This window comes from Opisthorchis viverrini (assembly GCF_000715545.1).
Source record: "Opisthorchis viverrini unplaced genomic scaffold opera_v5_470, whole genome shotgun sequence".
Lineage (NCBI taxonomy): Eukaryota > Metazoa > Platyhelminthes > Trematoda > Opisthorchiida > Opisthorchiidae > Opisthorchis > Opisthorchis viverrini.
In genome coordinates, this window is record NW_008752124.1 from 71562 (window position 1) to 88575 (window position 17014).

The following is a 17014-nucleotide window of genomic DNA, read 5'->3' on the forward strand; positions in this document are numbered from 1 at the left end:
TGAGGAGGCATCTTGCAAAGGATCTGACTCAGTTAGCGCGATACAGAGAACGCATGAATGATAACATCATTAAGGGCTACCTCGAACCTTAACACACACATCAATCTAAGTCAGGGAACGGAAGGAAGTGGTATATGCCTCATCACCTTGTTTTAAACCCGAAGAAACCAGAAAAGCTGCGCGTCGTCTTAGATTGCGTGGCCAAGTTTGAGGGTATGTTCCTGATCGACAGATTGTATCAAGGTCCCGGCACTACTGCGAATGTTTGGGAGCTCTTTTGCGCTTCCGGAGTGATTATGTAGCTGTGACTGCTGACATTTCCGAAAAGTTCGTGCAAGTAAAAGTTCCCGAAGATGACAGGGGTGTATTACGTGTGTTATGGGGGGACTCAGAAGACTTGATCGGTGAGCCCAAGGAATTCCAAATGACATCTCATCCATCTGGCACCAGATCCTCACCATTTTGTGCCAATTTCAATGGCCAAAGATTATCTCTTACAATCACAATCGTACGTGTCGTTGCTTGCTTCGGTTAATTATAGTGACTGCTGGACACTCAACTGTGTTCTCGGCTAGAAATAGAGCATCAGCTTAGCATGACAGTGGCCAGGCTCATGCCCAAAAATACATACCACCCTCGGCGAAGTATGTTATTGCCTAATGGTTCCGACGGTGGAAACGTAGCGTAGACAATCCATTTCGCGTTTCCAGGAAGCCGGTTTCACTCGACAGGGTTGCTGAAAGGGAAAATGAATGATTAATCAAAATACGTGTGCATTTTAGGCAAACGACTAAGCAAACTTATGAAGGTTACCATCCTAGCACTTTACTAATCCCATTATCCACAATGCCCAATCAGTTTCCACGCTGAAGCAAGACCCCGAGTGTTGTAATAATAAAAATAATAATATAAAATGAAATTTACCACTTTTTACCCCATCGACGATAACGAAAGGTTTTAATGTACAGTGGTGATTTAAGAACGATATTCAGTGAACGCAGCGAAGTTAAAGTTGAAGTTGTATATGCAAATCGGTCGTTAGGTCAGCTGACAGCAGTGACTCAGTTACTGTCAAACCAGAGCCTTACATTTCTGTTTAGTTCATGCAGTAGCTTCACATTGCTGTACAGTTCTTATCTATCATTTTGGGGGCTCTCGCTCAACCAGCCGTCGTCTGTCCGCTTACCTTATCCAGATTGAATCCGGCACACTTCACAAGGGAGACCAACTGCCTGGATTATTTAGCTAAGCTAAATCTACTTCAGCTCCCTGTCAAACTGTCATCACAGGTAACAACTTGTCCAACGGCTAGCCTTCTTACTCACTATTTCGGCGGATGGGCCACACCTTTTTAAGATTAGGCAACTACCCTCGCCCAGGCCCTGCGCCTTCCGATTGAATGACGCACAGTGCAAGCACAAAATACAACATTTACCACCGATTATACTCTCCCACATCGGGACCTGAGGGTGCTGCATACCGGTCAATTAGAAACCCGCTAATAGTTATTTGTTTTGAGGTTAGAAACCCGCTAATAGTTATTTGTTTTGTCCCCGTCCTACATCAGTAACTTTATCTGGCCTTCAGCTGCTAGGTTGGCCAACAAGAATCCACCCTTTTACAGAACCATTTTACCTGTTATCATCCATTTTGGATCATTTTTCTATGGGCACAGTTTTATGTGATGTCATCCGGAACTAACCAAACGCTGCTGCTCTCATCCTATCTTCTTATCGTTCCTCCCTCTCCCCAAGCTTCTAACGTCGGACGTAGCCACTGCAAACGCCCCGAATGTCCATCATTCATTCAATCTGGCTGGTCTTCGGTTCACACATACACGATCCTCCAACTTAATCAAAATTACCCATGATCGTGAATCAAACTGGCTCTACCTGTCAGTCCCCTCGTCCAACACAAATCCAGCCGCACAGCCCTGTCCGATTGCCGCAAAATTTAACGTGCGCTACAGGGCTTCCCAGAAACCGAAGTTTGTCAATGTGATGATGGCACCGCAGTTATACCCAGTCTGATGGCACTCCCACAAGTATCTTCTTATTCCATCGACCTTCACTTCTCGCCAACTTGGGCCTGTAAGTGCACTTACGAAAATGTTTTTACCCAGCTCCAATCACCTCTGAGATGAGTTTGTTGTGACCCGTTGAGCTCAAACTGAAAATCATTCTAACATACCGTCATTTTTGCAATTTGTTTCAACTGATCCCCTGTCCTTATTTCTGGCACGCATTCCCCTTTGGACTTCCTGTCATATGGCTTCAGCGACGAACCTTGGATGCACACCCGAAATTCCTCCGAAACCACAGTTCGGAGGATTGAAACTTTGGCAACTTTTCAGCATTTGATGTTATTTATTCAGTCTTCTAAGATCTCCCCATGCGACCTCAGTTTTTTGGAAGTTGTTTGAACGTACTCGAGGTGAGTTCGAGGTGCATATTTTAATGGTTACCGGTGGCTCCGCGCGATGTCTCCGTGTTAACGCTTGGAACTTTGCGAGACAGCCGGTTTCTTTGCGTTTTTATTTTGTATCGCACATAGAGATGCCATAACGACGCGGGCCCAAAACTGGGCAGACTTTCAAGACCCGTGTATGAAGAAGACTTCCATCGTTGTGGCAGGCGTACTGTTAAGCGAAGCCTAAAAAATTCGTCACAGTTAATAAGTTTTTGTTTTTTATGATCATCAGTACAAGCTATATCTGGCGCATGGTTATACTGAAACATCGATGGTGACGTTGGGAAGATTAGTGTGTTTATAAGCAGAACAAACAAACCGCGAAAAAGGGTGGCCCGTCCTTTCAAGTCCTGGCAAAAATTAAATGAATTGAGGCGGCCATCTGGGTGCACGTAACAGGCTCATCCAGGAAATTTTAGGGATACGGTGAACTACGGGCGAGCCATCAGACTAGGTATGGTGGTCCCAGTACCGTCATTGCGACGCCTCACTTGGGTCCGTGGGCAGTCCCGTACAAGACCTTTTTGGGTGAGCCGTGTAGGGTCGACATTGTAATTAAGATTTGGTGAGGAGTCTTACAAACTAAGACCAATATGGATTAAGGACATTCTTGGTCCATCAAGGGCGCACAGTGGTTCATTGCTGTTTTTCAGACGAGGCAACAAGGCAGCCGTGTCTACATTGGGGACTCAAAATAGGATAAGTCTCAGAAAGTCTGCTAGGAAGGCACTATGATGTATGTTAGACTGTGGCCTAAATTGGTCGCAATTCCTAACTAACTTATGTCTTTCGGACCCCGGTATTCAAATATCCGACGAAAATCTTGTCGATATGGAGTATACAGACGTTGCTCTCATCTTTGAAGCGCAGTCAAATGAGCAGGTGTTTTTGGATTGACTGCACTCTGCACCCACAAAGTTTAGGTTAACAATGAGTATTATTCTCAACTGTGGGTGGCATACCTTCAGACATGATCATAAGGTTGCATTCAGAATTAAGCATGAGTTTGTTTGTAGCTGCAGGTAATGACCGAGTGGGTGAGAATGTACAGTCAAGAGCAGGAAGGTATTAGTTGCGGGTGTGCCTTCAAACTGATTGCGGTGCCGTACCATTAGTGAACTGATATATCCCAGTTTCCGTGCAGCCCTAAAGCAGACTACAATGAATGTGCTGGAATGTGCAATTATGTGAGCGGCGGGTTTTTGAGTTAACTAAGGGGTTTGTGGAGGTAGGACGAAGCAAATGTAAGATCGTAGATATTTTTCTGGTTTGGTTGGGTATCCCCGGGGATGTGAATCCTTAGACAAAAAGAGCAGATGACAACAAACGGCGTCCAAACCAGGTATTGCTGAAGTTCGTAGGACGTTCGAGTGCGTATGCAGTACTTGTTACTTAGAGCTCAAGTCTATAACACAGGGCCATACGGCCAAAAAATATGTACACTGCTTTAGGTTTAACTTCGCTGCACCCAATGAGGCGTATGGTAGACGAATCGCGCTATTGAATCATCGGCTCCCTCATTATCGCCAATGGAACTAAATGAGCAAGTAGTGAGTTTAACTTTATAACAGTAAGACCCCAGCTTCAGCTTGGAAGTCGATCTGGAATTGTGGGCAAAGTTATTTATTAAGCATTTGGTGAGTTAGACACGCGAACTTTGTTTTGAATGATATCGTGGAAGATGTATGCGAGTCGCAATTGCTTATTCATTTTTCCTCTCAGAAGCCCTGTTGAGTAAAAGTTTCGCGCCGAAACTGAGAACTGGATTAACCACACATTACGTTTGTACTGATTTAAACAATAAAAAGAAACATGATTTTTTTATGATGGTTGTTTAACTTCTAGGTATGCGGTTGGCAGATGGGTGATATGTATGGATATGAAGGACCGCTGTTGTTGCTGGATTGGTCTAGTGTGTATAGTTGGGGCATTAATCAGTTACGAGCACGTGTGCGGACCCGGCAGTTATTATAAGTAGCCACGGTAGGCAACTCCGAGTACGAATACGAGTGTGACAGCCAGTCGCCGACCACTGGGTTAGGCTACTGGGCATAGTTGATGCCTAATATTTAGTGTTGCACATAGACACAAACCCAGAAATTACGATAAGTAGCCAAGGCGGGTGATATCGACTACAATAATGGGTATGACGGACCTACGTCGGCTGGTGGATTAGAAGATCGCGCATGATGAGGCCTTTGTTTTGTCGGCCCGCCTGGATACCGACCTGGTGTTTGATATAGGTTGCAAAGTTAAGCGGCATCGTGCACAGTCATGAGTATGAAAGAGTCGTTGGACGTTGGATTAGGTTACTGTGACCCATAAGCAGTGTCACAAATAGGCGTGAGCCTAGCCGTTACAATAAGCATTCGACCTAATTGACAACGCGTAGGGTTATGAGTATGATTGGTCGTCGTTAGCCGCAGGCTTGGGTGTCGCACATTGACACGGGTCTAGCAGCTACGCTAAATGGTCGAGGTGAGTGACAACGGCTACAGTCATCATGTTGATCGTCTCATGACGTATATTGCCTATTGTGAGTCATATTCCTGATAAAAATTATACCACTGTGCTGATAATTTACCAACAATGGCCTCCTGGTGCTGTATTGTCCACAGGCTAGTCCTGGGTATTCTGTAGATATTATTCTCATTCTTGAAGAACGCCAAAATATGGTAGCGTGCAAGTTCTTCTTTTACCCTTCGTAAACCTTCGTGATCCTGGAGTTCCAATGCCAGCGCCCTCCAAATGGATGTAGACGCTGCCAAGCAGTGGTCGTTGGACTGGCAACTGGAGGTGCAAATGGGTTGGGATAACTCTCTGTATGAGTTACACCTCCAAAAACCCTATAGTTTTGGCAAAAATAATATGGGTTTGCTCCTAGTGAGCGGCTGGCATCCGAAGTTGCTTAAAATACGTTCGCTGAGGAAATATGGGATGTATCCCATTCATCATTTATGGCATTCGAAAAGGCGTTAAATTAATGCACAAAAAATCACTGGCTGGTATTTGCGCGTTCGTCCAGTTATCAAAGCATCAACGCTTTTTGCGTTACAAATAGATATGCGAAAGGCAGCCTGCAAGACAAACGGAAAGTTGAACAATACGAAGATGCCAGTATTCTAAGCGTTTTTCTGATGAACAACAGTACGCGAATCACCGGCTGCCCAATGTGTTTTTGTCCACAAAAGCAGGGGACCCATAATGGAGTCACCTCTTATTACCTTGAACACAAACATAAGGTCCCTAAGGTTTTGTGCGATCGGCTTCCGAAAAACCTCTGGCACCCTTTTTGTCAGCCGGCACTCATAGTGGCACTTCAGTATCTTAATTTGTATCTTCCCCTCATTTCGGGACGTCAACAGCTCAATGGACGCTCCAAGCGAAGAAGGCAATGCACTTCCGACAGGAATTATGTGATAATTAAAACGACTAGGGCAGTTCAACTTTTCATGCCATCTAATTTGGACCTTTTCCTGGGTAGAAATGGATGGACGCACTCCGATCAGCTTATTCAGCATTGTGGACCCCTAGTCGCATCGTAGTCCTGTGAGTCAGCTAGGTTCGTTCAGCTATTTTCTATAATCGACTACAAGGCCCCCTTGGCATATTTTGCAAGTTGTAACAGAGCGCTCTAGTGTTTAACATCAAACATTTGCAATATCTATAAGCCTGACGTACTTCCAATCTTGCGCGGTTTATCTGGAAATAGCAAATGTGGCCCCCGCGATGCTTACTCGCAGTAGGATTTATCGAGGTCCCTGAAGACATACTTTGTTGTTAGACTAGTCAACCAGATTTAAATGGCGAAAAGTATTTACAGGAATGGCATCTCCACATATTATGAGTCCATGAGGGCCATGTAGTTTCCAGAAAGCTCAGTGAATTATTTCAGCCACAGAAACATCATCTACTTCCGTCGATTGTAAGCGGCTCACCTTTTACTGCAATTCGTGATATCTTATTACATTAGGCAACGTATTCACAGCCGGTGGCAACCGACGAACTTGAAGATTCGCTCGCTTTAACAAATCGCCCGTGTGCATGATTTGCAGGGTGATTCACTGTATATAAACATTCTTTATTGCGAAGTCTGACCTCTAACCATGTCGTAGCATTCGGAAAATAATTTCCATTGTGCGGATACTGAGAGGCTTCGCTGACGCGACTGATCAAACGGAGAACGTAATCTGGTTTCGTTAAACTGGATGAATATAATACATAACAGCTGGCTTCACCCCTCGTATTGTTGCAGTTGACTTGCTGTGTTCGCTTCAGAATCCACACTGTCCCTCCAAAATTAAGCTTACATTTGGTGGTGGGGTAGTCTGTGTACAATACTTTTTCTTGCATTCCACAGAAGACTAGTCGACGTTGGTCCGATTGTAGCTGGTTTGATTTTTGTAGGAAATTTCAAGCGTCGCATTATAGGAATCAAGTGAAAATCTTGTCTCTTAATCTCAGCCAGCTCAAGTTGAGTATATCGGTGGTCTGCCTTTTTTGGGATCTCTTCTTTCTTGCAGTTCGTTCATCAAACTTCGAAGTTCAGCCTTCATTGGCCGTCTTCATAAGAGCTTAATGTGTCTGAAAGTTCTTCTACGTTAGTGACTGTCCCTTCCAAGTAGCCAATATGTCTTTGGGTTTAAAAAGAGTTTGGTCCGCCAGAATGTCCTGGTTATATTGTTCCACAGATTTTCGGTGCCTCGAGAAATTTCGTGCGATCTCGTCAATTTGCATCCAGTAGGATCTATTGGCCCTCAACCCGCCATTTTTTCCCCAGTGTGAGTGAACACACGTCAAGTGTTCGTATTGCAAAGTCCATTTCGTACTGGTGGACTTAGCGGCTACCAGAAGGTCTTGCCAAAGGCCGTGTCACCTCATGGACCAGGAGAGCACAGGTGCATTATCCAAAGTCTTGGGGCCCTCCATTTTCAATCCGATAGTTCCAGTTGCAGCCTTGTAAGTTACCTGATCCTGGTTTGTTGTTTTTCTGGTGTATGTGGTGCTGTGGAATTATACAAACTGCGAATGACCGTTCGTTAGACCTCTGGAGATTCTGAATGATCCAACGAGTTCGGTTGACAACTTGACTAAGGAAAAAGTGGCACCTCCGGGACCATCTGTATTTAAATCGCATCGATGCATGTTCCGTGTTACAGTCAGCAGTGCGCTCACTACTGTTGCGAGTACTTCTTTCAGATCTTTTCATCGGACAATGAAAAGCCAGAAGATAACCATGTCCGCATCATACATGCCCGCGTCAGCGTGGGCTAACTCCCATCACTGAGACATCTGTCGGTGCCGGTAAGTTCTATAATCGCAGATTTCGTTAATAGTTACCGGCCAGTTAAGTGCGAGTTTTAATTCGAACGGTTGGATTACTCTTTGCCTTGTTTGTCTGTCATGGCCGATTCGGGTCTGTCAACAGTCACCATCATCGTCGTCAACAACACCATCAAGAAGAGATTGGAACTTACCGCGGTGTGAGGGTGTGCGAATCTCGCTAACCCAATGCGCTATACGAAGGAGTGTGTTTGTGTCCCTCAAAGATCTTCCCATACCAGATTGGTCTGTGGATAGAAGTCTAACAAACACAGTTTCGTGTCTCCTGAATGGCCGTTCAACTCTGTCGGTCCTTGGTCTCCTGCTTGTTCAACTATGGTGTATCAAAAGGCACGGTTGCCTCAGACAGCCCTTTATGGAGACCAAGGAAGATTATTACAGTTGTAATAATAGAGTACTCACAATATATCACACAAAGTCGTGCTAGAATTTCCAATTCGGGTTAAAGGTGCTGAATACAGATTGGCTGGCATTCTGACCAATCAGGGCATGCCTCGGTCTGTCCGTAGACCGCACCTGACACGCCCGTTCAATTGGTGTGATGTTCGGTTGTTGGGGCCGAATGGTCTCTGGACACAGTCTCCTGATCCTCCACGTTGGGAGCTGGGATATACGCGGCGAATTACTCCCTAAGAATGTAGGCCACTTTGACCAACAACCCTGGCTAACCACCGCTGATTTACGGTCAGGTTTTCGAGCCAAAGACCGCTTGAGGTCCCTAATCGTCCATCTGCCTAGGTATCCAGACTCGAGTCGATTCGATTTGTTAGCTATAAACCGTGACCATGGCACAGTGTTTCCAACTTCTGCAGTTTCGGTCGCCGGAAAACGTTAGTGTGGGGCAAACAGCCTAGCACTGGAGGTGAAGGCATGTCTAATTAGTCCGGAAATTAAGTAGCATTGAAGGTGAGAGCTTTGATGCACGAGCACCATTGACTGCGGGATCGGGCTATTTATGCCAGTGTCACTAGCCACTGGTGAGTTGAGTCCTGGGATCCCCATCCTGGGAGGTGGCAGTTGTCGACCCGACTTATTTTACTGCTTAGTGTTTTCGTAATTCGCTGACGGGTCATGCGCTTTCTACCTCTCGGTAGCTTCCACTTAGCGCAGGGACGAGTGGATAGAGTTCCGCGAGGCAGACGGTCTTCTGGCATGCGAAGTACCTGCAGATATTTGCGTGTCCTAGCTTGCGTAGTCTATGAAGCGCGAATAATTTTATCTAACGCGGGAGAGTTACTTCCATCTAGCGTACCTCAGCATTGCTAATCCGATGTCCCTACCACGCCTGTCCAATGCTCCGTAGACGTCGATGTTCAAACACTGATATCTTCCGTTTTTCCTCTGCGTGTAGGGGCCACGTTCCTGATTAATAAAGTAGTATGGATCGCTCTGCCCTTGACAGTCATGTTGGCGCCATAGGCGTCGGAAGATGGCACCTGCAGCAATTTACGCTTCAAGTGTGAAGTACATGCGGCAGAGTTGTTTAGGTTATTTAAAATTGTCTGCATTTCGGAAGGATTTGAACGAAGTAGAACAATATCGTCTACATACCCAATGTTCGTGGGGGAGCTTCCCGGGAGCATTTCGACTCCCAAGGTTTCAGAGGCAGGCAGAGAAGCTTCAAGCAGCATATCAATAACAAAGTTGAAGAGGAAAGGTGAAGGACAACAGCCTAGTCTTACACCACCAAACGTGATGAAGTCTGGCGAAAGTTTCCCGCACACTCGTGTACGCCCATAGGATTTGGCATACAGTGTCCTCATTAGGGAGAAATTTGGAAGAGATAGCTTTGATTGCCAGAGTGTCTCAAGTTTCTGACGATCGACAGAATCGAAAGCGGCTTTCATATCAAGAAAAATTACCAACGTAGGGCGTCTGAAGGAGTGGCACTGTTCAAGAACGTGTTTCAAGGTAAAGATATGGTCAATGCATCCTCGACCAGGGCGAAACCCAGTTCAATTCTCACGAATATGTCTCTCCTGATGATCGACAAATCTGCGCAAAATAATGCCCGAGAGCACCTTATATACGACGGATATCAGGCTGATACCACGATGGTTTTTGAGTGACATTCTTGTGCCCTTTTTGAAAACTGGGATGACGGTCGAGGAGCGCTATTTTGCTGGTATTCCTTTTTTCGTTCCAAATGTGCTGCAGTTTGGTCGTTAGACTGTCCACGATTCCGTCACCTTCTCTGAAGAGCGCGGGGTGTAGACCATCCGGGCCAGATGACTTGTTGCGCTTCAGGATTGAAGTCTCACACTGGATTTCGGTTGCCGACGCTGGGTTGGTTTCAATGTTCCATTCGGGCCCGTTTGGTTCTTCCAGCCATTGTAGGCACCCGGGATGATTGTAGTAAGCTAGCACTAAGCGCCTTCCCTTCCTACCCTCATTCTTTTCTTCAAAATAAGGCTTTCAAATAAATCGTGGTTGTGTGTCAGCGAAGCATAGTTGTTGAGCCCTGATATCATGTCGATGATGATGCTGTATTCACATACTTGTGGGCGTGAAATTGCATGATGAGCTCTCCAAAAGCTTCCCCACAAAAAGTGGTGTCCGACAAGTATGTGCGCTCTCTCCATTCTTGTTCATCTTCGTCGTTGATAAAATAATGAGGTGAACGCTGGAAGGTCCTTAAGATTTCCGTGTTCAAATTGTCCCCGGTGGGAATCTTGTCGGTCTGAAGCACGCAGACGAAATCGTTCTCATCCTTGAAGACTGAAGTGAAGCACAAGCCCTGTTGAATAGATTGACCACCGTCATATCATTTTTCGGCATTCGCCTAGCACCCTCAAAGTGCTAAGGCATGATTTAGAGCGTACGGTCTCTGAACATATTCCTTACAGTTCAAGGAGAATCACTGGAGGTTGTGAAGAATTCTACATACCTCAATAGTTGCATCAGCTCTAACGGGAGGGTTTCTGATAAATTCAGTGCAAGAATCTCAAATACTCGAATCGCGTCCGCTAGTTTGGCGTGAAAAAAGACATATCACTAGGTCTTGAAGTCGCGTGTAGTTATTACAGTAAGGACTGTGTTGTTGTATGGGTGCGAGACGTGGCCTGTGCGGACAGATGTGGAGCATCTTCATGTTTTCTACCACCCATGCCTCAGAAGCGTTGCTGATTTTGGATAGCATCAGCGGATTGGTAACGAGATGATTAGAAAACGGCTGCTCAGTTGTGTGGCTGGTACTTTAATCGCGGAAAACCCAGGCCATCCAATGCGGTTGTTTGGCCATGTGCTACGCGTGCCGAAACACCGTCTACCGAGACGATTGTTGTTCTTCGTGCCGGCTTCAGAATGGTGAAAATGGTGAGGTGGATAACCTATGACTTGGCAGAAGGACGTGAAAGAGATTACGAAGAGTTCAAGTTTTCTTGGTGTTGTACGCCTTTCAGGATGGGGTCACCTTGACCCAGCCTTTGCTTGGCTTGGTGCTTGGCTTTCGTGCTGTCAGATTGTTCTTTTCACTCTAGGACTTTAAATATTGTTAGACGAACTTTATGGTTGTACGACAGTGAAACATCAGTGTCAAAACTGATATTGCTGTCTCTGCTGCTGCTGATGATGATGATGACTGGTGGAACTCACTTTTATCTGTCTCAATCCTGCAGCTAATCATCCAGATATCGTTATGATATGTGGGGTTCTTTTCTTAACGTCTTCGAAATGCTTCATATGTCGTTCCATTGTACAGCACGTGTCTTGCTACAGTGGTTCTTACGTAAAGTGGCTCGCACGGGAGAAGGGTAGTTTGTCTCCTCCGATTGTGATCTTTTCTAGGACTTCACATAAGTTCCATCATCAGTGCACCGAAAGCTTGAGAGCTCCCGTTTTTTTCCACACACTGTAGTTTTCGACACATCTCCCACCATAAATTTAGTGGAATCCATACTAAATACAATTGTTCTTAACCTAAGTCCCTGTTACCGCCTCGAAGCGAAATAGAAGAGTTACTCGGTGTCCTGAGTAACGTGTGTTAAAGTCTTTTGCGTCGTTTGCCTCGTTTTTTTTACCAGAATTTCGATTCATCCAGCATGATTTCAAAAGCCACGTTGCTGTTATTTTGCAGCACATGTGTTAGTCCTCATTTCAGAAACTATCCTGAGTATAACCTGACTGCATTGTTTCAGATGCGTAATTTGAAGTCGACCTGAACTTAAAATATTACTTGTATTTCGCCTTCAAGTATTTGAGCATTATAGACTTCGCGGCATTTAGTTGACTGTGGCAGACACAATCAAATGGTGCGTAAGCGAATAGTTGGAGTCGGAATCGCCAGCGAAGCAATCAAGGCTTATCAGGCCACGGTGGTGGCCACATGAACTACGAAATGGGTTGTTATTCTCAGTGCTGTGTTGCAGTTAGACAACAGTATTTGTTTTTTTTTTGGGTGCAGATCCAATCTGTCTCAGGTGCTCGCATCGGCAGTGAGGAACTCAAGATAAATTTTGTGAAGACTAACTTATCGTTAATTTTGGCGTAAGATGGCTCAGTGGTTAGAACGCGAATTTACTGACCAGAAGGCCCGTGGTTCTAACACGACCTCTGCCTCTCGACTTCCCCCGTGTAGGCTTGGACAACCTGGCAGTAACACAGTCCTCGTGCTTCCTTCTGGTGGCATGGCAGTTATGCACCGAAAGGGTGCTGCAGCTGAACGAATTTTAAATGATTGTTAATTTGTTCAGCTAGTTCAGACAGGTTCTAGTAGCTTGTAAGTCTATCAGGACCTTGTCCTACGCCATCCAAAGCCGTCACCCAGCCCGTGTATTTTCTTATAGATGATGGGGTTCTTCGGAAGCGCAATCCTCGTTAAGAGGTTGAGATCGTGATGGGGTACTGTATCCCTATTGAAATCTGATGGAAAATGCTTCCTTTGGGCTTCCTCCGTAAAGAGGGAAAACCGTGATGGGGTACTGTATCCCTATTGAAACCTGATGGAACATGCTTCCTTTGGGCTCTCATTGGGAATGGCCTCCCGAGCGGAAACCAGTCAGGTGAACGGATCTGTTGTCTGTGTGCGCTTCCGGTCCTCTCTTGGCCTATTGCTGCAGCTCTTTGTTTTCTTGGCAGCATTTTATACGTTTTTAGCGTGCTATACTGGATTCTTGGAGACATGTGTCGGATGGACACCGAACGTCAATATTCAGGCAGTCGGGTCGAAGCGAGTTGCAACTTTCCACCTATTTCCATCAAAGTTCGTCCGTTGAAGACCACGAAGTTGGATTTGCTGCATGGATCCATTATATCACTTATATACCTCGTACAGTCCCACCCAGCTTCAATTCATAACGGCGCACTAGTGATGTCACGTCGACTGGTGATAAAACGTTTGCAACCTAATTGCTCAGCGAACAGCCGAACAGCCAGATATACAACCTGCTGCTAGTGTTCGTAATTCTTGTGAGTCGCTCTAACGCATGTCCCCTTAAAGAGATGTAAGCTTAATCCACTTCACACCGCACGCGAGCGCGACCGCCATGAGGGCAGTTTTGACAGGACTGACAGCTGTGTGAAACAATGAACAGCAAAATATCACCGCAACCCTGTTTTGTTGAGCAGCCTATAAATGTAATCAATGCACGGTCACAACCAATTCGGACCCTCTTTGTTTCAGACACATTACGCTGTTCTTACTTTGGATGCTTCGGATTTCTTGTTCTGTATCGTTTTCGTGGCCTTCATTAATGTGCTTGTGCAGAAGTTGATCAGACTAACCACACGCCATCTCTCGTTCCGAAAAATTAAGGACACAGGTGAAGGGCCCGTTGCTGATACGATCAATTCTGCTGGGCAACCGGATGCTAGTTCATTTGAACACAAAGGTGAGGATCTTTCTGGAATATCTTACAAGCTCTAATTCGTATAAGATGAGAGCTAGTCCTGAGGTAGTCCTAGAGTAGTACGGGGCTACGCAGAGTTACACAAGACAGAAGATGTGGAAGCCCGGGCTACGCAGTCGAGTTACACAAGACAGAAGATGTGGAAGCCAGAACGGGAAATAGGGCCAATTTATCACGCACATGTGCATTCATTAGGCACCCTTTCGGTGCCTAACTGCCATTCCACCCGAAGGAAGCACGAGGCCTGGAATACTGCCAGGTTGCCCAAGCCAAGATGCCTGTCGGTGGGTCAATCAAATATGGTAACGGAAATCTAATGTATAGTAGAATCCCGCGTTTATATTGCTGGGAAGAATAATTCAAACAATAGTTTATTTGGCCTGCTGCTCCTATACCGATGTCTTCCGTGGGATTCGTTTAAATTGGTGGGTTTTTCTGTTTAGATCCCCTCAGTTGATGAAGTTTTTATATACCTTTCTGTCTCGAAATGCTTGCCGCTGGGCCAGATTAGCTTCCACCAGCATTACTGAAAGGTGGCGTTTATGTGCTCAAATTGTTTAGAACTGCGTCTAATACGTCCTTATTCAAAAAGGTGCTCAAAGCGACGGTTCCAGTCCTAGATGTATAATCCTGGCACCTGTCGTAGCACGGTCACTAGTCCCCTAATACTGCCTGGCCTTGACGCATGAGACGTAAATTCGGGAACACCAATAAGGATCTTGATGAGGTGTGGGCTGTATCGATTGCATCCCTACATTGTGCGCCAAGTATACCGGTAACCAGTAATCGTGGACTCTGTACATGGCTTAGCACTTTTATGTATACTCGGATAAAAGGGAATGCCGTTGAAGGCGGCCTGTGTACTTCGTCCCCTTTACTCATACACCGGTGGTCGTGTTAGGGTTTACAACGAACTGTCCAAGGTTTTTAGTCCCCTTCTACCCTTTTGAAACTTCAAGGTGAACTTGAGACTGTTGGTCGGTGTATATATCTTGGTAGCTGCGTAAGAATTTAGTGCGCGCATACTCTAAGAGCAAGCAAGTTAGCCAGCTTTGTCAGAAACAAATTTCACTGAAGCTGAAGTGCAAGAGAGATTTTCCTTTATGGTTGTGGAGTTTGAATCTTGAGTTCGCAATCTTTTGATCAGCAATGACTTTTGCAGTATGGTGAGATTCAACTGGCTGCAGAAAGCACGCTGCAAAGTGGTGTGTAAATGATTTCTTGGATAGTGAATAAAACATATCAGACTAAGTTGGTTGGGACATGCACTACTACGGTTTGACAAAGGAGTTGCTTTGTATTCCATGCCCATGGAAGCCGAGTACTATGGGATCTTCGCGCGTTCCTGGCCGAGGTTCGCGCGATTTTCCTTGGAAGTGGTCGGAAACCCCGCAGAAGATGGTCCCCAACCGCTCCCAATGGCGTTCATACTTTCGTTTTCTGGATGGGTGGGCTAGCTTAAGTCCGTCTGTTCTCATCGAAATACACTCATTTGCAAACAGATGTGGTTTTGCGGGAGAATCACTTGGAATCCAGCCGAATCTCTCGTTTATGATGTCTTCAAGCGACGAATGTACTGCACCAGGCCGCCTAAAGTTGCAGTTGGTACGATATTCACGATATCGTGATACTACACTACTCATAAGGTTGGTGAAGATCCTTCGATGATGATGGAGGTTGATGGAAACTCAAGGACTTCATCTATCTGATCATTCCCAAGACCGGGCGAAACCGGTCGTGGGCTGTCGAAGAATTTTCAGCAACCTTATGATTAGTGCATTAAGTTCTTCTGTGCGTGTTTGCTGGGCTCATTTCGGATGACGTCCTTAAAGAACATTAGGTCAATCCCACTGATGACATCGCTCTGTGATATGGTGTTCTGAAGTGTATTTACCTCGCTACGGTTTCCATGTGTACACACCTCGGTCTTGATCGCTTATTCTAAAGACATAGTACTTTTTCACTAAGTCTTCATCCTTTCCCTCTTGTTAGACTCTTGTGGTTTAATGAGAGTTGAGCACCAGTATTTAGCACCGGTATTGTGTTGTCGATGATGATGTGTCAAGATTTTGCTATGATTCGACTCCAGTGAGGCGTGTCTTAGCAAAACTCGACTACAGGTGTGTCAACCTTGGGAGAGGCTTCGTCCTGTTTCCTTTCCTTGTGACTTATTTGTCGTGTGTGGAGCCAATTCATCGGACCAGCTTCTCTCTCAAGTAACGCTCAAACACCCTCGTGAAAGGCTTCACTTTCCGGATATCTGCGCGTCTCAAATAGGTCGGTTAGGAGTGCAACGCATACTCTGGCCATTTACGGACAGCTTTTTTGTATCGAAATCACCCCCGATAGACGAATTCTATTCCTGTTCCACGTCGTTGTGAATCACTGACGACAAACTGGTTTGTAACTGGTTCTTATTCTACTTTTTCATGGTAAACCCTGGTGTTCAAATAACCTGTGAAGACGAATTCTAGTTCCACGTCGTTGTGAATCACTGACGACAAACTGGTTTGTAACTGGTTCTTATTATACTTTTCCATGATAAACCCTGGTCTGGTGATAACCTGTGAAGAAAACCTTGTCGATCTGGAATATGCAGACGACATCGTTCTCATGTTCGAAGAGGGGAAGAAGGCGCAAGTATTCTTGGATAAACTGACCAAACTCATCTCGTCCTTTGGTATGCACTTTGCACGTACAAAGTGTAAGGTCATGGTCGTGGACGTGCAGTCACTGAACACGCCACTTACAATCCAGGGAGAGGTACTGGAAGTTGTGGAGCGTTTTACGTATCTTGGAAGTTGTATTGGTTCTGAATGTAGCGTGACAGATGAGGTGAATGCACGAATCTGCAAGGCTCGGGCCGCGTTTGCTAACTTGAGACACCTATGGCGTCAGAATGGTTTATCCCTGAATCTGAAGGGACGTGTGTATCAAGCTACAGTACGGGCTGTTTTGTTGTATGGCTGTGAGACTTGGCCTATTCGAACAGCGGACCTGAGACGCCTTCAGGTGTTCGACAATCGTTGTCTCAGAACCATAACTCGTGTGCGTTGGTGTCGGCGAATCCGTAACGAGGCAGTTAGAAAGCGTGTTTTCGGTTATGTAACGGGTACTTCCATTGAAGAATGTGTCCAGCACCAGAAGCTGCGTTGGGTGGGACATGTGTTGCCGAAAAGAGTGCTGTTTTCCATGCCCAACTCAGAGTGACGTGAACAGAGGTGGCCAACCCTTGACTTGGCAGGGGAGTATGAAGGAGATCGGTGTTGCTCGGCTCCCAGGATGGGGACCGCGTGATCCTCACTGTGCCTGGTTGGAGACACTACAAGATATGGCTGCCAACCGATGTCAGTGGC

At 45.7% G+C, this 17014-nt stretch overlaps 2 protein-coding genes across 2 annotated transcripts in view; one reads left to right on the forward strand and one right to left on the reverse strand.

Annotated features, from left to right (window-relative positions):
* The window catches only part of T265_11232 (hypothetical protein), a gene marked incomplete at both ends in the record, with an annotated part of 39798 nt that overhangs the window by 13080 nt on the left and 9704 nt on the right, over positions 1-17014 (reverse strand). The window contains 2 exons of the mRNA XM_009177833.1: positions 1187-1232; positions 10311-10530. Coding sequence (XP_009176097.1) covers positions 1187-1232; positions 10311-10530 — 266 coding nt within the window. The remainder of the gene's footprint in view (positions 1-1186; positions 1233-10310; positions 10531-17014) is intronic.
* T265_11231 (hypothetical protein) overlaps positions 12303-17014 on the forward strand; it is a gene marked incomplete at both ends in the record, with an annotated part of 12769 nt that continues 8057 nt past the window's right edge. The window contains 2 exons of the mRNA XM_009177834.1: positions 12303-12443; positions 13433-13640. Coding sequence (XP_009176098.1) covers positions 12303-12443; positions 13433-13640 — 349 coding nt within the window. The remainder of the gene's footprint in view (positions 12444-13432; positions 13641-17014) is intronic.